Source organism: Neodiprion virginianus, chromosome 5 (assembly GCF_021901495.1).
Source record: "Neodiprion virginianus isolate iyNeoVirg1 chromosome 5, iyNeoVirg1.1, whole genome shotgun sequence".
Taxonomy (NCBI): Eukaryota; Metazoa; Arthropoda; class Insecta; order Hymenoptera; family Diprionidae; genus Neodiprion; species Neodiprion virginianus.
In genome coordinates this window covers 32965476-32989759 of record NC_060881.1, presented here as the reverse complement: position 1 = coordinate 32989759, position 24284 = coordinate 32965476, and the positions used below count along the sequence as shown (strand labels likewise).

Sequence of the window (24284 nt, the reverse complement as noted above, 5' to 3'; positions counted from 1 at the left end):
CATACATATATATATATATGTATACATAGATGTTGTACATACGCGTATACGCATATATATATAATAAATAGGGACGGAAGTACATTCGATCGTCGGTCGTTCACTACACAGGACTTCTTCGAGTTTATAAAATACTTTGTTCGTTACCAGTTGAAGTCTGTTCGGTACTCCGCCGATATTTCCTGTATTTCAATTGTCTGAAAATTCGAGAATAACTCGGCCACGCAACAACTGAACATGTACGCGAAAGGTAAAGGTTCAACTGTACCCTCGGACGGTCAGGCTCGTGAAAAGTAGGTATTTTCTTTATCTCTTAAGCCGCCATTTTTTTTTCTCTGCTTCTCCGTATTTTGTTGTTGCTGTCTGTCGCTTCTAAGCATCGTTTTCGTTCCTCCTGTGTACAATTATTCTGACAATAATCACTGTTTTACTGTAGACGTATTTCTCTTTTTTTTTCTTTCAATTTTTCCTTAAATTTTACCTATTAAGATGGTGTCCTGGTCGATTTCGAAGTCCACGTACACATCTTGAAATATCGAGGTCCACTTATCTGAAACAGCTTAAAGGTCCCATTCTGTACACAATTCTGAACAAAAACACTACCATCCATTTTCATTCGAGTCAGAAACAAAGAAATGGCACGGATTCTCCGAATTTACTAATGCGATTTCATAGAAACCATGCCATTACTGTATTTATGCCTCAAATGAAAATGCGTTGAAGTGTGTGTGTTCAGAATTGCGTATACAATGGGGCTGTTGAGTCTTTTTTTTTTTTGTTTGCGTTTGAAGTACGTGGACTTTGATATTTGGAGATATACATATACATGCCATTACGACGGTCCTGTCGTGGCGCGGTTTAAGGCTGAAGTTTTAGCCGATGGATTTTCTCGTGCTCCGACCCATCGCCCCCCACCCCCCTTGAACGTTGACGAATGGCGATAACATTATTTTTATAAAAATTTTCTACAATGTTTTAGTTTTCTTCAGGTACCTGATACAAATCAGAAATTAATATCAAGGCTACGATTCTACATGCTTACATGCTTTAATACAAGTCCACTTTTGTTTATTATACACACATGCGCGTATTAATGCATACACACACGCACACGCCACGGGTATATACGAATGAAGAATGAGAGAGTGAGCGAGAGAGAGAGAGAGAGAGAGAGAGAGACGCGTGATCTAATTTTACACATTATACTAACAAGTTTACATTCTATTTTGCGTTCTACAAACCGAACTTTTACACCCTTCGATTTATCAAAGTCGAATGTTGCGTCGACACATGCAGGATTCGATTTCTCCTGCAACGCAGAAGGTGTTGCGATTTTTAGTTTCGTCTGTATTATTTAAGATACGCATGTATGTTCACCACTCGTACAGACTTATTCTAACGACTTACAGTTTTTGTTAATTTTGTTACACGTATAATCATACGAAACCAACGTCATTATCGTGATTGTCGAAAACAATAAATTTGACGAGTATTATTTAGTGCTTATATTCCTTCTTCCGATCATTTATCCTGCATTCACAGCAAGATCCGATAATGGGATTTTTTCATCGTGTATCGTGAACCTCGAGCAATGCTTGATTAGAGATTTTGTTCCAGACTCGCACTTTACGTCTACGAATACCTCCTTCATGTTGGAGCACAAAAAGCTGCACAGACATTCCTTTCGGAGGTAAATTTTCATCTGTATTAAAATACGACGTAGCGTCAAAAATACAAGAAATACAAAATTTTATTTTCATATAATAAACGTTCTCTCGTTCTAGATTCGATGGGAAAAAAACATCACCCTTGGAGAACCTCCCGGATTCTTACACTCCTGGTGGTGGTGAGTCTACGAATTCAATTAAATCGCCAGTTTTCTTACAAAACTTTTTTCATTCCTCCAACCGACGTTTCATTAACAAATTGCAAATCACTTATTTATTGTTTCAGTGTTTTCTGGGACCTGTATTGCGCCGCACCAGAGAGACGCGAAACGTGTGAACATAGCAGCGAGGCCAAAGCTTTTCACGATTACGTTAGTAAAAGTTATACATATAAACGACGAAACGTTATTCACTTTTATTAAAATCTCGATACATCATTCCGTTCGTTGGTAAATTCGAAAACTCGTAACGTTCGAACGAATTCGAGTCGTAGACGATAGAAAAGATACCAGCATACTAGCATGCCTTTGTCAATTATTCGTCACTAATACTTTTGTTTCTTTTCACACACAGGGATTCGTTAACAGCGGTTACGGCGTGAACGGCATTGCACACGTAAGTATCCCAGTCGGCACAGATCTCACTCTGAAATTCTTTATTCATTATCGCAAAATTCATTTCGTTCGTGAGATGCTCTACCATCATCGTTCACCATGCCGAACTTCTTAATAAATCGTTCCAGAATGCTGGCGCAGCGCCCTCTCCGCTCGGTCAGATGCCGCCCAACGACGGCATGCCTGGTGGCCCGATGCCCCCAGGATTTTTCCCAGTAAGTTCATTTTTCCTCTCCGGATACCTGTAACCGATTTTTTTATTACCTTCGTTCTTAATCTTTATTTACATCGTTTCGGTTACCTTTTTTCTTTCCACATACATACGATGTAACTATCCGTGTTATCATTTCCGTCGCGTCACTACATTACATCGTAATAGTATATTGTGTAACAAGCAGGAAAACTCGGTGAGTTTGCAATACGAGTCGTGGGTGAGCCAAAGATGAATACTGCAAATCCGCGAGGCGAAAAGACCGCTGCCTCCTTGTTTCACGCGATTCTTTATGTGACAAAAGTATGTTGCTCGTTTTTTCACGAAGCACGAAATTGAAGTCGGGGTCGCGTAATGTCGGATTTGTTCGCGACGGCGCATGCGCGGAGTACAGAAAGTACCACTTTTAACTCCTAGGACTTAAAATCGGTCTTTTCAGTACTCCGCGCATGCGCATTCGCAGACTTACTCTACCGTCATAGATACGGGTACTTCGTGCACGGAAAACACGCACGGAAAAACGCGTCAAACATGCTCGCGTTCTATAAAATCTACATATAACCGAAATTATCGTGCAACTTCAGATGAGGACAAAAGTAAAAATTAATAATTCGAAATAACCGCGGGAGATATAATAATAAAAAAATTCCACACACACGCCGAATCTGTTCATTGGATAAATAATTATTATAAAAGAATGTATAGTGTACACAATTTAACACAGTTCTATCTAGTTGTTGTCATAAAATATTAGACAAACTGCACGACGTTTTTATTTTCATATATGCATTACACACGATAATACACGCATTCGTATAACATGACATTTATATTCATCTGTTGATAATGAAAAAGATAAAAGTCGATCCATTCGCTCGTAGCGAAAATCAATTACTCATCGGTTCTATTTTTGTTTTTTGAACAATAATCCAAAACAAAGCGTTTTAAAATGCTGATCAGTCGTGATGCTGGAAATTTCGTTGAAACAAATCGGAAATTAATTTGATACTTTACACTGCACGATCAATTCACACACGCACACACACACACATGATACTCTAAACAAACATTTTATGCTATGCTTGTCTCTATACATTGTACTTAATATTTAAATGTACTTATTTGTACCTCTGCTATGTGTCTAACTTTTGTATGTGCATTCGTGTACCATTTCACCATTATGTTTGGTTTTTTTTATTTGTCCATACATATATATATATTATATTACGTGTCTACGAATTCTTCCTTACTGTATCGATTTCTTATGTTCGTTACATTCATCACTACATATATACGTGTATATGTTTCATTTGTCTATACTCATTATATTATACGCTCAGCAAATGTATAAACTGTAGGAGAATTTCACGCCGGCAAAATTTTGTCTGTTATTAGATGCTAGAATACCCCTATAAAAGTTTAGAGTTCTCTTTGACGCCAAAATATTCAAAACCATTGCGTAAAATTTCTAATTTAAATCAAATAAAGTCTAAATTTCAGTGAAAAAAAATCTAAAGAAACAAACATAGAAAATGGGAAAACAAATTTTACCTTTGGTTGGGAATATGCGGCTTATCTTTTTAACGTCAGAGCCTGCATCTAAAATGTAGATTAGTTAATATCCACTCGTCAATTTAACGTCCATGGCGTACCAATATTTAATGGCGCGCAGATACAGTGTATTTAAATTACTGATTCATGGTCATAGATAGCACATACTGGGAAAAAACTGTCTTGGAATCACTTGTCTGATTATGAAAAAAAAAAAAAAAAATACACACACACGCCATAGTTTATGGATTTAATATTTTTTTCAGTGTGTCTGGTTTCGCAAAAACGTCCATCTCTTGACAAGCTTGAATGATATATACTTCGAAATCTTTTTTCTACCATGTCGCGTTGCTTGAAAAAGATCAATTCTGCGAATACATAAAGAAAGAAAAAAAAAAAAAAATGCAAGAATGACGATAATCCTTCTTTTAAATACACGCAGCGTTATCCAGAATTAGTGATGTAACCAATATTCGCATCCGCCTTGGCACAAATCTTGCGAATATTTTGTGAATGTGATCGTCACAAATACTTCGTATTCAGCTTACAAAAATTGTGAAAGTAATATTAAACGAGACCAAAAACATTGGTTTTATAATGAACTTTTATTATAAAAGTTCGTCTTCTCGTTCCAATGAAATTCTAACGCCAAAATTAATTTCTTTCTGTCATTAATTTGTCGTTAAATAATCAAACAAACCATCGGCTTGGTTCGCATCAGCTCGGCAATTTCCGGAATAAGATGCAAACGGCTCTAACCTATGGCGTGCTACTTGTTACGGTGCGTCAGTCAGTCGATCAATCGTCAACTTTTAGGTGCAGAGAAATGGCGCCAGATTTAAAAATGTCGATGATGAATATTCGCATTTGCGAATACATAAAAACTTATATTCGTTACATCACTACCCAGAATCAAATATCCTGATGCATAATAACTGTTACTAGTCTTACACATGCATATATTTGTTATATACATATATCTATCGTGCCTTCTAGTCTACATTATATACATCCATATATATATTAATCATATATATAGAAAGAAGCAAAAAAAAAAAAAAAAAAAGGAAAAAAAAATAGCTGTTGCCTGTGAAATCGCAATGTCGCTACATGTCCATGTTGTTTGCGTTGCTTGTTGCAGAACAACTCGACAATGCGACCATCTCCGCCCACACACCCCTCATCACAGCCATCTCCTCAGCACCCCCAGCCACCCCCGCCCCCACACTCGCAGATGATGTCCACCCAGGTAAGCTTTCATTCGACACGATTCATCATACTCGTTCGTTTCTCTGTGTCTAACTTGTATTATAATGCATCATGTGCCACCTCATAGTCTTTATATTTCCGCATATTCTATTACGCTAAAAATTCTGATATCAAAGTCTCGAAAACTGAGATGAAATTGATGATATCGACGTGCTTTATTTCATCATGGAATCAGCGTAGAAAGATAAATTTCGATTCATGATCGTTTTGATTCTTTGTAGTGTGAAGCATTTGCTTGTTTGTTAATTTTTTGCTACTTCTTTCTCCGACTTTTTTTTTTTTTCTCTAAACTCAAAAAGAATGAAACACGTCGTTCTTCGTCGATTTACGTGTACGTAACAATCTTTCAACAATCCACGATGTGATCAACGAATCTTGAGGTAAGCTGCTTGAATAGTTTCTCTGGAAAAATATCAGTTTCAGGGATCAATGAAATCAAATGTCTTTCACCATCATTTTGAGCACACACAAATTCTTCTATCTACATATTATTGGCATCGGTTCATAGCGTCGGATTAATTACTGTAGATTTTCAAAAACGTATTCACAATTTAAACAGATCATTTTTCATTTTAACATTCGTAATATCGTCGAAAAAATCATGCAGACATTCTAAAAATAGGCCAGAACATTTATCAGCAGAGTTCTTAAGGTAAGGCGTTGATAAATCCTTTTCAACCGCTTCCATTATTCTATATTTTTTTGTCTTTTTTATTTTTTTTTTATAGATTTATACACAAATCTTTGCACTGGTTGTTTGTAATGTTCGTCATTAAACATATTATAAATCACTCACGCATCATTTATTGTAACCTCCGCAAATTAATTCGTTCGTTTGCGTATAGTTATTAATTTTTTTCATGTGTCTCCCCGTCAAATTACCATCTCTTCATTGTTTCACCGTTTTTGTTTTCGTCTGGTTTGTCTGTCTTACACTAATCCTGTACTATTACATATATATGTATATATATTATATACTTATACGTTTCGGGAGTGCTAATCGTTCACACAGTTTGTGCATTATTAATCCTATACTATACTTATGTTTATACTCATCATTCATGTACATACACGTGAATAACAACAGAATGAAAACAACGTTGAACGAAAAATACGGTGACAATCACTAATAAATCACACGCGGCTTTTACCTTACTCGCGCAAATCAACGAGTTATGAAAATTAGAGGAACAAATTTGAAGTTGAAATTTACGGCGACGATATTCCGCATCGTCATGATCATCGACATATGTTTGATTTTATTTCAATTACGGTTTTCGATTCTTTTTTCCAACTTTTTTTTTTATTTTTTTTTTTTTTTTTGTGTTTTTATTTCGTTCTCTCCGTTTTCACGGGTAGAGGAGTTGTTACAAATAATTTTTGAACTCAAAGCCAAACCCGTTGTGAGTTTTATTCGATCTCCTATCCTCAATTCAAGTTATAGAATTTCTTTGTCAAACAGTGTTTAAAATATTGTGAAAATATGAAGAAAATTATTTTGAAAAATTCCCGAACCTACGGACGGATATTTCTAACTTATTTTACTATTTCGAATTTCAGTTCATGGGACCAAGATATCCTGCTGGACCTCGGCCCAGCGTTCGCATGCCACAAATGGCAAACGATTTCAATGGGGTGAGTTGTGAATTTTATTTACAAACCGTGATAACGACAATACTAAAAATAATAACAATGATAAAGTCGAGTGGAAAAACGTTCTCTGGATAATATTGATTTTTTTCTTCTCTTTCTTATCCTTCTCCAGCCTCCTGGACAACCAATGATGCCGAATAACATGGATCCGTCAAGACAAGGTGAGTTTTAATTACACGATGTTTTCCAAATTGTGCAGTTGTTTTTCTTCATCTTCGTCTTACCTTTTTTTTTTTTTTTTTTTTTATTTTTTCTTCTTCGTTCCATGTCGTCGCGAAACTAAGAGCGTTTCAAGACAAGAATTACGTAGATGCATGTGTGTACGTGATAAACAAAAAATCGTACAAAATGAAACAATAATAGAAGAAATATTGGAAAAACAAATAACGATCGCACACAGCAATAATTAAGTAATGGAAAAAAAAATGAATATAGATGGAAAAAAAAACAAAGATAATTCATTATGAATTATAACAATGTCATAATATTTATAATCATAGTGGTTGTAACCAAAAAACGAGAGGTGGGAAAAAAAAAAAAAAAAAAAATCTGGATTTTGCATCACTGTGACGTGGAGTGCGTTGGATTGGTTTTTTGAATCGTCTAATTACCGACGGCGGCGCAACTGAATTGTTCGACAATGTAGAAGAAAATGTTGTTAAAAAATTTTCTCACCTGAATTTTTCATTCCCCTTTGTTTCGCATCGTCAAAGTTGTTTTCACCAACGTAGAGTAAACAAGGATTGACAAAAAAATTTCAGTCGAAAGTTGAGGATGAACTGATCAAAGTAAAATAATTTTTACCAACGATCTTTTGCGCCGCAATGTTTTTCTGTAATTAGGCTTATCATCATCAATACCTGACCTTTTTACCTACTTGCCATACTAATGTGTGCTCTTGTGTTCCTCAGGCGAAGCTGGAGAGTTTGTAGGGTGGCAAGGTAGGAAGCAAAGCCAGCGACAAAAATCACACTCACATGACTTAGTCAAGCATAATTAGTTTCTGTTCTCATATTTTCACTATACACATACATCCATATGTTGTGTATATTATTATTATTATTATAATTTTTTCTTTTATACTCATTTATATTTCATTTATTCACTTTTTTTTCCCTTACTAATTATTATTATTGTTATTATTACTACTGTTGTTATTATTATTATTCTGGTTTTTTTTTTTCACGTTACATTATACAAACATACAAACACAGAACAAACAGAAACACACACACACACACACATATAATGTATGTGCATGCATTTACATGCGTACACATATTTATGTACATAAGGAATTTATCCCCGTGGAGCAAAATCGCACAGCTTTGTTTTTTAATCGCAATGAGGATTTAAAATAGCCGAAATGATATTACGGCTAGAACAAAAAAAAAAAAAAAAAAAAGAACAAACGGAAATTCTAAAAAAGCGTTTGGTATTGTTTTTTCTATGTTTTCTCTCTATAATTTCGTTCGTAAAGCCGCGAGTGTTGCGATCAAATACACGTAATTACAAAAGAAGAAGATGAAGAGAGAAAAAAATTTGATACAAATAAATTATTTACAACACAAAAGTCCCCATTGCTTCTGCCTCCGGCATTCTCATCTCCAGCATGTAGGTCTTCTTGTTAACCGTTGTTGTTTATTATCTTTTGCGTAAATTTATTTTCATCAAGCTTGAAAATATTTTTTTCTTTTTTTTTTTTTTTTTTACTAACACGATAAAAGAAAATAAAGCAAAGACAATTTGAAACAAGAAACAAGTACGTATATTTCATCAACGACGTACGATTAACGAACGGCATTGTCACATTGCATGATACGTCGGTAATAATTTATCATTTACAAGCATACACTTGTAATCGTGCGTTTTAATCGAGTGGAAATTTTAACTGCTCGATAACGTGTTGCTCACACGATACAAAAGTGATCTTCCGTCGTTGTTTACCTGTATGTATACCTAGTCGAACGTTGCAACGTATAATAATGGAATTTAGAACAGTACATAAAACTTACCGTGCATACTAACCGGTAACTTGCTTCGTTCGTGTCAAAGCGTTAATATTGCAGGTAAAAGCCTGAAGAAGTAGAATGATAATAGTAATAATAATAATGATAATAAATAACATCAAAGTCGTGCAGATAAGGAAAAAGAATTGGAATACTTACGTAAAACAAAAAAAAAAAGGAAAAAAATATTGAATATTCTTGCTGCAGTTGTTGATCGCTTTTGCTGAGTAAATATACATGCATAATATCTTATACGTCCTGAAACTCGATTCTATGTCTTCTATCTCTTATCGCTCGCATACATATATGTATATTATTACTCGTGTATGTACATTTGCGATTCTCTGTGTTCAAATTACGCGCCATTTTCGATGCGTTACGAAACTAGCTGGCAGGGTTGAAAATTCCCTAGGACAAAGACAGAGATTAATCGCTGACTCGGCAGCGTAAAAGAGACAAAAGATTGTCGTCGTCGCTGGGAGCTAATTTCGGAACGCATCTTGTATGCGATGTACATGCGTACAGAAAATAAAAAAAATAAATAAAAAATTCTCATACACACGTTGCACACACAGTCTTTCTCATCTAACGTATAAGAGAATAATTAATATATTTATATTGTAGAATGAATGTGATGTAGTCTTAGCGTTACTTATACCTGTGTCCACGTATGGGTATACGCATAATAATACGTCCCTGGAACAAAATTAGGTGTAATACTCGTCAATAACGATGATCAGAAGCCAAATACGATGAAAACGAAAACCGTATTTTAATGATGCTCGAGAAGATTTCTACAATCTGTAAAAATCGCGTGCAGTCTTCCATGTAGTAAATTACGTAGTACGAACTTTTTTTTTTTTTTTTTACAATTTAGTACACACAAGTTTCTGGGTTCCGTTATAAATTTCCTTCTCGCTGCTTGGCTTGAGAAAATGATGAAGAAAAAACAAAAAATAAATAACCGACAAAAATTTTGTCGTTACGTTCTGTATGCACGTAATACGTATATGTATACCTATACGCATATGCCTATCGTATATAACAAAATTAGCCCTACCTTACAGTTCTCATATATATTTTCAATATATATATATATATGTGTGTATATAATCTATGTAAAAATTGTTTTACCCGACAATTCTATCGCCTAGCGTTTTCACCAAGTTTCTCGTTTCTATTTAGGACCTCCAGGCATGAATCCGATGAATCCGCGAATGAACCCACCTCGCGGTCCTGGCATGGGACCCATGGGACCTGGAAGTTACGGACCCAGCATGCGAGGCCCGCCGCCCAACAGCAGTTTGGGACCAGGAGGTCCCGGCGGTCCAGGAATGCCACCAATGAGCATGGCTGGACCGGGCGGAAGACCACAGTGGCAACCGAACACGTCAACGGTAAATTGGGGGACAGACTTTTTTCATACTTTTGACTAATTCTATTTCGAAATGGTCGGTCATTGAGTATTTATCAAATTATTATTATATTCGCGAGCTGCGAAAATCTTTCTGAAAATATCGAAAACAAAACGTAAGCAGAAAATTCCGGAGTTACAAGCAAAAGCTTCGATATCGATATTTTATTTCGAATCGATGGGAAACGGTTAAAAATCTTCTAGATTCGAATTCAATGAAACAATTTTTTTCATCATGTTAACGTTGTTGAATGCTTAGCATATGTTTCAATTACTTGGTACGAAATAGTCTGGCAAACAAAATCAGCCTGCTGTATGTGTAGTGAAATACATAGAACGAACTTACGTGACAAAATTTTAAATTTTGACCACTTTGGCAACTTGATACGAAGTATCGATATCCAACAATAAGTTCTTGTTTGTGAGATTGGTATATTTTATTTTTTTGTATTCTTTCAGAAACCTTTATAGCCTCAGAATTCAATGATTCTACAAATACTCAATGTACGACTGTCTTGCAGTAAAATTAACACGAGTTTTCGATTCATGGTCAACTAACCTCTAAGAACCATGCATCAGGTGTGCAATCCAATGAAAACATTTCCCCAAATAATAAATCACGAAACAAATACCGAACAAGTTCGATGAAGGTGAATCAAGTTCAATTAGGTTAGAGCAATATCCCTTCAATATAAAAACGACAAAGAAACAAACACACCAAAAAGAAGTAATTGATTCGGACCGAACAGCGCACTCGATGCATCCCTGCGGTGGCATCATCACGAAATCGTTAAAAGTAGAACATGTTTAAATTCAAATACATCAAAACTGACAATTACATCTTTACACGTACAAAACCATCGGCCAATTCACCGGTTTAATACTGCAAAGAAAGAATGTCGAATCTGTGATTTTAACACAGGATCTAACCGGAAAACAATTCTCGGTAGACTTATTCCAAATAATACACGTATTTTTGAAAAGTAGGCATCACCAAGAAACAAGGCTCGCACCGTGTTTTTCACAAGGATTCTGAATCTCATAGGAAAACATAGATACACGAAATGATCCTTCGTATCATGTATGATATTAAACAAATTATGATTGAATTTTTTCTGATTCTTATCTAATCGCGAAGCGTTCAATATCCTCACCGAGACTCACTTTTGGTTGGGAATATACGTCCCGTAACATCTTAATGTCCAACAATATATTATTCAATATAATATCAGAGCTTTGCTCTGGCGAACACGGAATTCGCGCTTTCGTGATGTGGCCACTTTGGCTCCGTGAGTGACTTTTTTTTATCGACGCTTCCATCATCCCGCACCTTACGATTTCTCACTTCCGCAGCCGATGAACTACTCGTCGTCATCACCTGGAAATTACGGGGGTCCACCGGGATCATCGGGTCCCCCGGGACCAGGTACACCGATAATGCCGAGTCCGCAAGACAGCAGTAACAGCGGTGGTGAAAATATGTACACCATGATGAAACCCGTGCCGGGAGGAAACATGCCTGGTGTAAGCTCCTCGATTATTCTTCCAGGAAATAATCCTCGACATCCGCTTACTCGAACGCCCAAACAAACCAATCAGATGTCAATTTAGGGTCGCTCTTAATTAATTTGGACCGGGAAATTGTTATTTTTTTTTATATGTTTGATTAGTAGCAAAGCACAACGAGATAGCAAATTTTCGTTATCCATTCAAAAGTTCTAATTGTTCATTCATATGTGTGAAAAATTTGTGACTGGAATAATTGTTCGCCTTGTGCACATTTTTAATCGAATGAACTCTTACCGTTTTTTTTTTTTTTTTCTCTTTTCTTTTCTTCTCTTCTCTTTTGTTTTCTTCCGAAACCAAATCGAGGAGCGTCCTGAAACCTCATGCAAACGACTTCTTTCACGTGCTTCTCGTTTGGCGTTTTAAAGGATTTCTCAATGGGCGGTGGACCCGAAGGCGGACCTATGGGTCCCATTGGTCCCAACACAATGGGCCCGGTATTGAACGGTGACGGTATGGACGGCATGAAGAACAGTCCGGCAAACGGCGGTCCGGGAACACCGCGAGAGGATAGCGGAAGTGGGATGGGCGATTACAATCTCGGCGGTTTTGGTGGCCCAGGCGAGAATGTGAGTAATATCAGCAGGTTCTTTAACGACTCTATGTAGTGATACGGAAAAACAAAAAAAAAAAAACAAAAACAGTCGCGTCGTTGCTCCATTTTCTTTGTTTGTTTTCTAGTACCTAATTATATCATATTTATACATGCATACGTACATATATATACATATACACGTGTATGATATCTATATATATATATATATATATATGCATATGTATATGTATGGGTTTACATATAATTGGTACATGTTGTATTTTGCTTTCTGTCGGAAGCCTTTTTTTTTTTTTTTTTTCTTATTTTTATTTACCATTATCTTAATTTTTTTTCATCTCTTCCTCGACGCTTTACCTCTCCTCTTGCCAACGTCGATCTCATGTTCAAATTACGCGTATCTTTTGCATATACGTCCGTAACATAACCGATCTCCCCATCAATCGTTGAAAGAATAACAGAGAGAAAAAAAAAAAAAACATTATAAAATTACGAAAAAAAAAAAAAAAAAAACCAAAGTAGAAAAGAAAGAACTGAAAAACCGACGAGGTTAGGAATCACATTATAATTTGACGAGAGAAGTTGCCGAGTTGTGTCCGCACGCGTGTGAATAAATATGATGGAGGAGAATGAACGAACGAACTAAACATGCGTCGTCAATACGACCAGGGATTTATTTTCGATATACCGGAAGTGATAATACAACGACGACACGTGTATATAATATATATATATATATATATACATATATATGTATATAGATATATATTTCTGTATACTCATCTTGAGAAGGTGCTACCTGATAAATGCTTGCCCTTAGATGTACATCTAATATCTATATAGTTTTATGATTACAAGAAAAGAAAACGAAAAAAAAAGAAGGAATAAGTCGAGATTTTATTTTTAAGGAAGCGTATTCATATATACATATATATATATATATATATATATATATATATGTATGTATGTATATATGTATATATGCATAAAAACATTTGGTTGGGTTACTTAATTCGATTTGATTTCTTTCCTCCGAGCAACGGAGTGTATTATTTGATTTTTGCAAATGATTTTTTTGTATATACGCTAATTTTTTTTCATTCTGCATTTTATTATTCTCTACTTTTTTTTTTTTATATTGTCTTTGCATTATTTTTTATTTTTTTGTTTTTAAATTCTTTTCTGCGCGAATCGCAACGCCTAAAAAAAAAAAAAAAAAAAAAAAGAATAAAAATACTCCAACCTTCATAAAATTTGCGGAATTTTTTCACGGCAGCTGCATCTAATCATATTATTGTACTTTGCAAGGTATATATATATATATATAGTCATTTGATTAGGAAGTTTCTACTCATACGTATCATCACGAATTTGAAATCGTGAATTATTCAATCGGCACGTGTGCATTTAGCTTTCATATATTGTCGAAATATCGGTACTAGACTTGATCGATATAAATTTATTCGAAAGATTGATACAAATCACGTTCATGCATTTATTTTCCTATTTTCTTTTCTTTTTTTTTTTTTTTTTTTATTCTACGCTCTCCACTTTCACTCTCACGAGATTTTGTTCATCGTACCATCACGCAAATATTACGCTCCGTTAATCGGTCGACTGACTTTCAATCGTGTCAATCTTGGTTACTTACAATTAGTATATATGCATACAGTTAGATAATATAAGACTTGAAAATGACAATGATATTTATATTACTTTTTCTTAATTAATTAACTACTGCATCCCGCCATAAAAAAAAAAAAAAAAAAAAAAAAAAAACAAAAAAAATACTACAGACATAAATACGCACATACATGTGTGTATGCGTGTGTGTACGTGTAATAAAACAATTGCTTTCGCTGCATTAAATACTCAGAAAGGTTGCAAAAGTACCTATAGATATCTAATATAAATAATACGATTATTATCTTATTGAATATATTTTTTTCCTCGAATTTTCACCTCCATTTTGTATTATGTTATTTCTTCTTCTCTCTCGCACTCGTTTCGTTACATATTATATCATACGGATCTTAACATAATCGCATAATATTTACCGTCAACGATTTGTCGCTTTAGTTATTATATTATCATTGCTGTTACTATTGCTATTATTATTATTACTATTACTATTATTATTATTATTATTATTATTATTATTATTATTATTACTGTCATTAGAATACTATTATTCTTACCATTATTATCGATGATATTATTAATCATAATCTTGATTCGTATTTATTTGAGAATTTACCTACCAATGGTTATAGAGAGAGAGAGAGGGAGAGAGCGAAATTGAGAGAGTGATAGGGGGGGAGGGGGGCGAGACGGAGAGATAGACGGTGCTTAAATTATTTTATACTAAAAAGGCTGTTTTTTTCTTACAAACGTTAACCTGTCTATTCTAAACAACATATATACATATATATTATTATTTTTTTTATCATATTCGTTCGCGGATCCATCCTTTCAATTTCTTACCACTTCAACGTATGTTCGAATATTTCATTTTCTTTTCATTCTTCACTTTCTCGGTCCGTTACGGCAATTACTTCGCTTCGTGAGTTGATTTATTTATTTATTTGCTTATTTTTTTTTTTATTTTTTTATGTAACGCGAGCACGTTTTACGTATTTTTCTTCATACATGTTCTGCGTACACAAAGTACCCGTTTCTACAATGGCAAAGTGATTCTGCGCATTCGCAGACAGATGTTGTGGAGTAAATCTGACATTTTCACTGATATATAGCTACGCTAGATAGAGAATCGCGCTGCCCAGCGCGGTGCAATATGAAACAGTAAAATCGCCGCCATTTTGTAGGTCCAACGACACGTGTGACGTCATTTTCGTAAATTGTCAAATGTTGTCGCCATGTCAACGAGTCCAACCGCGGTTTGGATTCCTTTTATCAATGAAATTGAATAAATTCATTAATCAAATCGGATGTGTAACTGTCACAAAGAGTTCTCATGTTTAAATCTCCCGCGCATAAAATAGATCGTGCCTCTATAAGATGGCCGCCAAATCGCTAGCGTGTCAAACATCTTGGGCCATCCTCTATCCAAGTGTAGTTATATACGAGTGGACATTTTTCAACGCTTCATCTCATCGTGTAAGGAAACAAGATGTGCGCGATAACAAAGTCACGTGATAGCCCCCACGTGACGTGACAACAATTATAGTTGAATATAAGCGACGTCGCGTTAGGGCACGTTCTCAATGGTCAAAGCGGCAGCGACACGCGAGAACACACCTTGTTTACTTGCACCATGCTTCAACCTAACCTCAAATTTTTTTACGCCTCGCGTATTCGCAATATTCGGTACACAATATACTATTTCATATCTTTTCCTTTTCAATTTTCGTTAATATCAGATTGTGAGATATTCTAACCAATATCGACTCATTCATAAACCTTTTTCTGCACGTTATTTATTCAATTATGTACATTTTTTTTATCCCACGTCACGGGTTTCCCGTTAAATTCTCCTCGCATCCTGTGCTAAAATCTTTTGATCGCATAATTTCCCCCCCCCCCCCTTTTTTTTCTCACATCATACCCAAAAACAATATCTAGAATCTAATTGTAAGTTTCGAAGGCTTACATACAATGACGAGGGCGATACACTTACACTATTGTCACATACTTGTACTGCTGTTTATGTATATATATATATATATATATATATATACTGAAACTCATGTATTTAACGAGTCCCTCCATTCAATTGCTCATCTGCATATATAATATTTATAATATGTAATGTGTATATATAAATATTAGCTCACGATAAATACAGCGCGGTTTAAAATATTGTTATAAACAAACGCACAGTTTCCTAAACATGTGATCGACGTTTTATTTTTTAATTTTTTTTTAATACATTTTATTATTATCATTAATTTTCATTTCGTATACTCGCTTCTTTGTCAATGATTATCAATTTTGCATCATAAAGTCTGATTTCGGCAACATTTTAAAGTTGTAACGTAACCTGATATGGAGGAGGTTCAATTTTTGTTTCCATTTTTTTTTTTTTCTCTTCGTTGGCAACGCTTCGGGCATGTTATCGTCGGAACGGAGAAATATTCAGGTGCTAAGCGGAACTTGATTCAAATCTTTTCATCCCCCCCTCCCCCCCCCCCCCCCCCCGCCCTTTTATCCACGCGATGCAAATGTCGTAAGAAAAATATGGCCACTTTTTCACATTAGGTTACATGGTTGTAGGTATTATTTTATTTTTATTTTTTATTTTCACTATTTCACCCGTAATATAAGTTGTAGATATATACATAAATATAACATGCACAATACGCAGCGCATAACTAAATACGCGTAAACACTCTGATGCAGCCTATTTTTAATTAAAACTCGCGTGGTACAGCAACAACAACAATAATAATAATATTAATAGTAGTAGTAGTAGTAGTAGTAGTAGTAGTAGTAATAATAATAATACTAATGATGATGATGATGATAACAATAATAATAACAATAATAATAATAATAAATACGGGTGGTTTTTTGGTGTTTAAAATTGCTCAATTCGAAATAATATTTTGTACATAATTTAAGCGGCGACTACGACGACGGTTACATATTTTTATCACTACCTATACATACATGTTTGTATATATATATATATGATATATTGCAAGAATTGCGACGATAATCGATGATCGGAAGATTCGTCATATGATGGCAAATCCATCAATAATATTGTTACTATTCACTGCTACTACTATCATTATTATATTCTGATTATTACTGCTATTATTGTTATTTTAATAACGTATATCTGTACCAAGTTTCTATCCGCAAATGATATATTAATCTTTCCGTTATTTCCCGATTTGCGAGAAAAAAAAAAGAATGTTTTTTTTTTTTTTTTTTTTTTTTCTTTACAACAAATTTCTTCCTCACATGTTCGTTACGGTTTCATCTTTACGTCTTCTCCGTCCGAATTTCTGTGAAACGATTCCTGCTGTAAATTGTTTTTGTACTCCTTTTTACTCAGAGTAGAATACACGTGGAATGGAAATGGTGGAAAAGATAAAGAATATGATACCGTATGCACGATGTATAGAGGCGTATGTGTCCGTGACTCTTGCCTAATTTCGATTTTTTTTTATAATTCTCGCATTGTTACGTCGCCTGTTTACGCATGGTATGATGGAACATATTGTTCGAATTATACTCCTAGGCGGGCATATATACATATATACAATATATCATTAAAAGTCTCAAACGGCCAAGATCGATTTGTACGCTTGGATAAAGGGAAAAGACGAAATTAGAAAAAAAAGAAAAAATACTACGAAAGAAGTTGGCAAAACTATTGGATGGATTGTATCTTTTATTGGGAGATATGTGAAAGAATATTGTATGTGTATATATATTTTTTTTTCTTTTTATACATACCTACACGCGTGTATAAATATGTGTTATTTATATACGCGTGTATATGTGCATAAAAATGTTTGACGAAAGAGAATACGGAGCAAAGAAGAAATATTTTTGTATTGATTAAATAACAAGGCAAGGATGTGCATTCTTTATGCCTGCCAGGCGATACGAGCAGTACTGAACCTATGGTATATAATATATTATACTGTGAGTGAGTGAGATGATAAACAAGAAAAAAAAAAAGAAAAAAAAGTAATAATCTTGATTGATGCATACAATAGGAATGGGGAGAGAGATATTGAGGAATGATATACGATATATTTTATTATAAAATACATGTGTAGATGAGTATATTTAAAAAAGAATTTCCGCAAATCAATTCAATCGCAACGAATTCTGGAATATTCTTTTTTATCTATAAATCTTATTGAATATCTGTTCATTATATTTTTTTTTTTTTTTTTTTTTTTTACGTGGAACATAATTTTTTTTTTTACTCCTTTTATAAACGTATGGAATTCACCATATTTACATATATTTGTATATACATATTATTATGTGTATATTATTATTATATATACTATGTGTATACATGTATGTTATTGCCGTTGGTTATAGGTCAGTACCAGACTATGCTGTGCTGCTGTTAGTTACTTTTACTTAAAAGATACTTGATAAAGAAAAGAAAGAGAGAAAAAAAAAAAAAAAAGTACTCGAAGGTACATCACCGTAATATCTCCTATTATGACAATTCTCTTACAGCGAAACATAATTTTATCATGTTCAGTTCGAATGTACACGATGAAAAAAAAAAAAAAAAAAAAACAGGTACGCTTACGTTCCAAGATTTCCATTCTCTCTCGATATTGTCGATGGCGTCTTCTTGTGTTTTTGTTTTAATTTTTTTTTTTTTTTATTCCCTTACCGCGCTTCGCTTCATGTTTGTTTACTCGTATTGACCGTGATGTAGTAAGAATAAATTTTTCATCTCATCGTTGATGAACGGTGGAGAAAATATTATCCAAACGGAACGGGAAATGATGAGAGACAAAGCGAGGAAGGGAGAGACTGAGAGAGTGAGAGAAAGATATATATATATATACATGTATATATATAGACGGAGAGGGGGGGGGGGGGGATAAGGAGAAACGATTAATGTGACTTTGTTAACATTTTTAATTACTTTTATTTATTCATTATTTTTATTTTCATCCTCCGTTTTACTTATTTATTAATCTTATTCCTCACAATCTGTCCTTGGACGATATACTGACGAATATAAAGCTGCCGAACGTTGTAACGTTATTTTACAAATTGTTTTTTTCTATTTTTTTTTTTTTTTTTTTTTTTTTCTTCGTCGAGGCCGACCTAACGTTCGGTTAAAAGAAGCGAATCGACGCGATGTGGAAATCATTTTCGATCCATATTATCGTTGAAAATAAACGTGAACAACGAAGTGATGGAAGGAAAAAAAAAAAGAAAAAAAAAAAAAAAAGTCGCGGAGTAGTTGGAAAATTCAATAATATCGTGGCACATCTTGTAACGTAAACGTATCTTATATAGTATTTTATTTAAATGGTATACTCTCCAATACTCCCACGTTGTAAGCCATATACGCCTGATGACATATAATAATATATATGCCTATATATGCCAGGGAGATCGAGACAATAAATGTAATCATGTTACACTGAGATATATTGCGTTTTGTTTTTATTTGTAATAACCCGCAGGGTGCTGGCTGCCGGTATATATATATCTATCGTTTTTCTTGCTGGTCATGTTTTTTTTTTTCATACCATCTTTTTTTTTCTTTTTTTGTTTTTTTTTTGTAGCGTTTGTTGTTCCCTCGGTTCGTGGTTTTCATTCGGTTTATCAGAACGGGTGTTTCGCTGTTTCGTTTTTAACATCGCTGTGTAAATTTTCTTTGAGAAAAAATAAAAAAAAAAAAAACAAAAAACATATTTCAGCCAACTTGAAAAAATTGTCGTTGATTTTTGAACATTCGAAATTTCTTCCTCTTCACCTTTATTTCAATTAGAACTTCTTTGATTTTCATTCTGTCCGCACTTCGTGCACGTTACCGATGTGTCTACTTACTTATACTATAATATTGTATTGTAGACAGACACGAAACACTCGATCTGTAACATATTTTCCACACATGATACAATATTGCGATTTAGTCAAAGACAAACGAGCATAAACGGTATGCAATACGAAAGTATAAAAATATATGAAAAATATCTATATTGTCCAAAAGAAAAAAAAAAGGAAGGAAAACTAAATATATGGTAGCTATATAGTACTAGCCTGTACTGACCTGTAGCACATGGATGCGTGTGGAAGTGATTGATGAAAAATGCGTTCACAAAAGAAAAGAAAAAAAGAAAAAATTATGTAGATGAAAAACAATAATTGATAAATGCAAAAAAAAAAAAAAAAAAATACATACATTATAATCGAGTTTAGCGAAGTGTGCGTGGGTGTGGGGGGCAGGTGTTTTTGATTGTTTGCTTTCGTGAAACTTCGTTTTGTATCCAATTCATTTGATTTTCGCTATTTTTTTTTTTTTCTTTTTTTTTTTTACCTGAATTCGTTTAATTTATTTTTTGTTTATTTTTTTCTCTCTCTCACTTTTTTTCAAACACAAAAAAAAAAGAAAAAAAAAAAAAAAAAATTGAAAAACGATGACAAGTATTTTTGTTTTCACACGCGGTGTTCAAGTTTTATATTAATTAGTACACCATTCAATAACGGTGTGGCGTATACAATACAAAGAAAAGCCTCTCACAGTTTTAACGTCCATGTGTTGTGGGTCAGAGCACCCTGGAAAATTGAAATCCCGATACATGATGATTTTTTTTTGTTTTTTTTCACCAACCCAATTTCACCACTGCTACTACCTTTATATTGTTTCGTGACCCAACGTAGCCCCACCAACGCACCACCACACTACGCTACGCGTATGCCAGCCAGCATTCTCCCCAAGATTCGAACATAAGATTTTGACAAAGTATATTTCATTGAATTGAGTTAAACGTTTGGAAGAAAAAAAAAAAAAAAAAAAAAAAACGAAAATAACAATAACAATCGAGACAAATAAAAAATAAAATCAGCACGCGATTGATCCACGCTGAAACGTCGGTGGAAATTTTTTTTTTTAGCACGACACGATACTTTGCGTCGTCTCGAAAGTTTCATTTTTATTTGTACCTCTGTCGCGGCAAGAAAAAAAAAAAAAATAAAAAATCAAAACGAGTAAAAGATAAAAAAAATTCGTAAATCTTTCTCGAGCTTGCGTTGAATTTTTTCCCGATTTTAGGGAAAATCGTGATTTTTTTTTGTTGAAATGATGAAATTGAAAAAAAATGAATAATAATAATTCGTTTCGAAATCTTGGTGGAACGCTGCGCATATTTGGTAAGGTGCCCTGTCAATGGGTTTGCCTGACCTTACGTGTAACCGGCCTGGTGTTGGTTGGTTCGCAGGATCAGACCGAGTCGGCTGCCATACTGAAAATCAAGGAGAGCATGCAAGAGGAAGCGAAGAGGTTTGAAAAGGATTCAGATCATCCAGACTATTTCATGCAATAATGATATATAGAGAAAGAATTATTATTATTATTATTATTATTATTATTGTTATTATTATACATATATATGTATATATACATGTATAAATTTCACATGTCTATGTATACGTATGTATGTAGATATATACATATACAAATACATATACTCGTATACACACATATATATTTATAATAATGCCCGAATGATTTAATTATAATGATTTACGTAGACCTACACATGTCCAATAACATTATATTCCCACGAACGTAACAACGACGACGACGACGACGACGACGACGACGACAGAGACGAAAAAGCAGGAGACGCAAAAAATTTTGTTGGTAACGAATACGAAAACATTGAAAACGAGAAAAAAAAAAAAAACGAACAAAACAAAAGCACGAACCATTCCATCAAATATTTGTAAACGGTGTTGAATACATCGTACGACGTAAGGAATAGGACAAAAAATGAAAGAAGAAACTATACAAATATACACGCGTACGGAAAAGATATTTATGTATATATATATATATGCCGGTATGTGTATATATATATATGTATATATTTTAGATGTACGCAGACAGCAGCGACAAAGCAAAGAAAACCGTACGCGTAAAAAAAAAAAAAAAAGAAAGATTTCTTTTTTTTTTTCTTTTTAACGCGTTTATTGTCCCTCAGTTCTATAAATATATGATCATATATTCGAGAGTCTTTGTACGTAATTTCGAAAAGTATTGCGGTTTACTTTAATAGCACCGAAGGGATGTTCGTTGATCAATCAATTTTTAATTTTCGTTCCCGTTGTCAGTTTGTTATTTATTGATTTTTTCTTCAATGCAAAGGGTTATATTCGCATAGAATAATGAGAAATGGAGATTTTAGTATGGTTTGGAAAATATAATCAATACCTCTTCTGTATCGTTTTTCTCGTCCCCCGGTGGTTTTTTTTTTTTTTTTTTTTCGTATTTGACTTTTACCCCAATCTGGATCGGTAAAACGACGAACCTTTGAATCGCGATGACGAAAAACAATATATACGTACACATGTGTATATATACGATACAGTATATATTTAAAAACAAAAAAAAAAAAACAAAACAAAAAAGAATCGCAAAAATTAAAACTGTTATTTATTGGAATACTGCGTTGATCGGCAGACGATTGTTTTTTTTTTTTTTGTTTTCTTTTTCCTAAATACGATCCAACTGTTTCAATTTAAAAAGAAGTAAAATGGAAAATAAAAAAAAAAACACTGATGATGATGATGTTTATGACGATGATGATGATAGTGATGAAGATGATAATTTTACTGTAATACTAACGAATCGTGAGAGGGGATATAATTCATATATTGTTTTTGTGTACAATGTATAGTTGTTCGAGATTTTCAATAATAAGAGACGACTTTATGATTGATCGACTATTGTAACTGTGACCTATGGCTGGTAGTAGATTCACTATCACAATTTGTACTTGATCAATTACCAGCCGGGTGAATACTGGGCAAAGCGAATTTTATGGGTGGTACAAAGTAATAACATAATATACATACATTTATTACACACACACACACACACACACACACACACACACACACACACACACACACACACACACACACACACACACACACACACACAAACGCACACACAAACGCAACACGCAAGCACTTACTGCGGACTTTTTATCGGATGGATGGATGGTTATTAAGAAAACTTCTAACACCTGTGAAAATTATACAAAACACGCCTACTACACATAAAAACGTCCTTTGAATCCACGCATAATTATTGACATAATGTAGGATATTCTATATACACATATATACATATATATGTATATATAAATACAAATATAAATATAAATATAGTGTCGGTAGAATAAATGATAATTATGAACCTAATAATAATAATAATAAATATTAAATAAAATAAATGTCCTCTATCCTATATACGTAGTGTTCCTTTTTTCTGTCTACGATTCGATCAACATGATCACACATTCGGATAACGATTGAACGCTGTCAATTGTTTATACGACGACCATCGTAATTTTGATATTCAGCATGCTCAGGTAAGGTATAATTTACAATATAGAACGAGAAGAGTTGAAAATTATTATGCAAGATATTATAAAAAAAAAGATAAAACTTGGAACAAGGGAGATTTAGAAAAAAAAAATCGATGAGTAACCAAAATTCAGAATAATTCTAGTAGCCGCGCTTTAATTGCAGTATCGTCTGCTAAATATCACAGCTGACGATGAGGTAAGAAGTTGCGGGTTATTTATTCCGCTCTCGTTCCCTCGAAAGCCTAGTCATTCGAAACAATAGGTCTGCTCAAGAGACGGAGAAAGATCGTACATACATATATCCGCAGAGGCATTGCGGCATTCGCGCGCATCATGTACGAGGTACGAGGTTCGAACGAAACAAGAGTAAAACAGAAAACAAAAGAAAGAAAAAAGAAAATGAATGAATAAAAGAAACAAAAATCAAGCGAAATCAAAGAAGGAGTCTAGGCGTAACCGAATATGGCGACGGATTGACGCGCGACGTCTGCAGGATATGCGGCAGTAGGCCAGACGCTCTACGAAGGCAGCTGAAACGTAATAATGCAATAAAGCGCGAATCGAAGCTGCGGAACTCCGCTGCCACTGCAGAGGGCGTAGCAGCAGCAGCAGCAGCAGCGGCGGCGGCGGCGTCGGGAAGAGGAGTAACAGGGTCACAGGAAGTGTTGGGGGGCATCCCGGCTAGCGGTGTGTGTAGGGGGTGGGATGGGGGGAGGC

The 24284-nt window shown here is 34.3% G+C and overlaps 1 protein-coding gene across 8 annotated transcripts; it reads left to right on the top strand.

Moving 5' to 3' along the window:
• Positions 1-155: 155 nt before the first annotated feature.
• LOC124305752 (single-stranded DNA-binding protein 3) lies at positions 156-22747 on the top strand. 8 transcript variants are annotated; one of them, XM_046765496.1, is made up of 14 exons: positions 156-293; positions 1618-1690; positions 1785-1846; positions 1954-2038; positions 2241-2282; positions 2410-2496; positions 5185-5292; positions 6873-6947; positions 7078-7126; positions 7877-7906; positions 10160-10371; positions 11742-11912; positions 12323-12523; positions 21411-22747. In XM_046765496.1, the coding sequence occupies exons 1-14, from the start codon at positions 238-240 to the stop codon at positions 21513-21515; spliced, it is 1356 nt and encodes a 451-aa protein (XP_046621452.1). In that variant the 5' UTR covers positions 156-237; the 3' UTR covers positions 21516-22747. The 8 variants fall into 8 exon arrangements, with proteins under 8 accessions (XP_046621452.1, XP_046621454.1, XP_046621456.1 ...); XM_046765498.1 differs by lacking the exon at positions 21411-22747 and adding an exon at positions 20854-21169; XM_046765500.1 differs by lacking the exon at positions 21411-22747 and adding an exon at positions 19282-19613.
• Positions 22748-24284: the final 1537 nt, after the last annotated feature.

What these genes read in the sequence shown, in the direction of transcription:
- LOC124305752 (XM_046765496.1), top strand. Translation starts at nt 238, where the DNA reads ATGTACGCGAAAGGTAAAGGTTCAACTGTACCCTCGGACGGTCAGGCT. An exon ending in CGCAGATGATGTCCACCCAG is followed by an intron (nt 5,293 to 6,872) that starts GTAAGCTTTCAT and finishes TTCGAATTTCAG; the next exon opens with TTCATGGGACCAAGATATCC. An exon ending in GGCAACCGAACACGTCAACG is followed by an intron (nt 10,372 to 11,741) that starts GTAAATTGGGGG and finishes TCACTTCCGCAG; the next exon opens with CCGATGAACTACTCGTCGTC.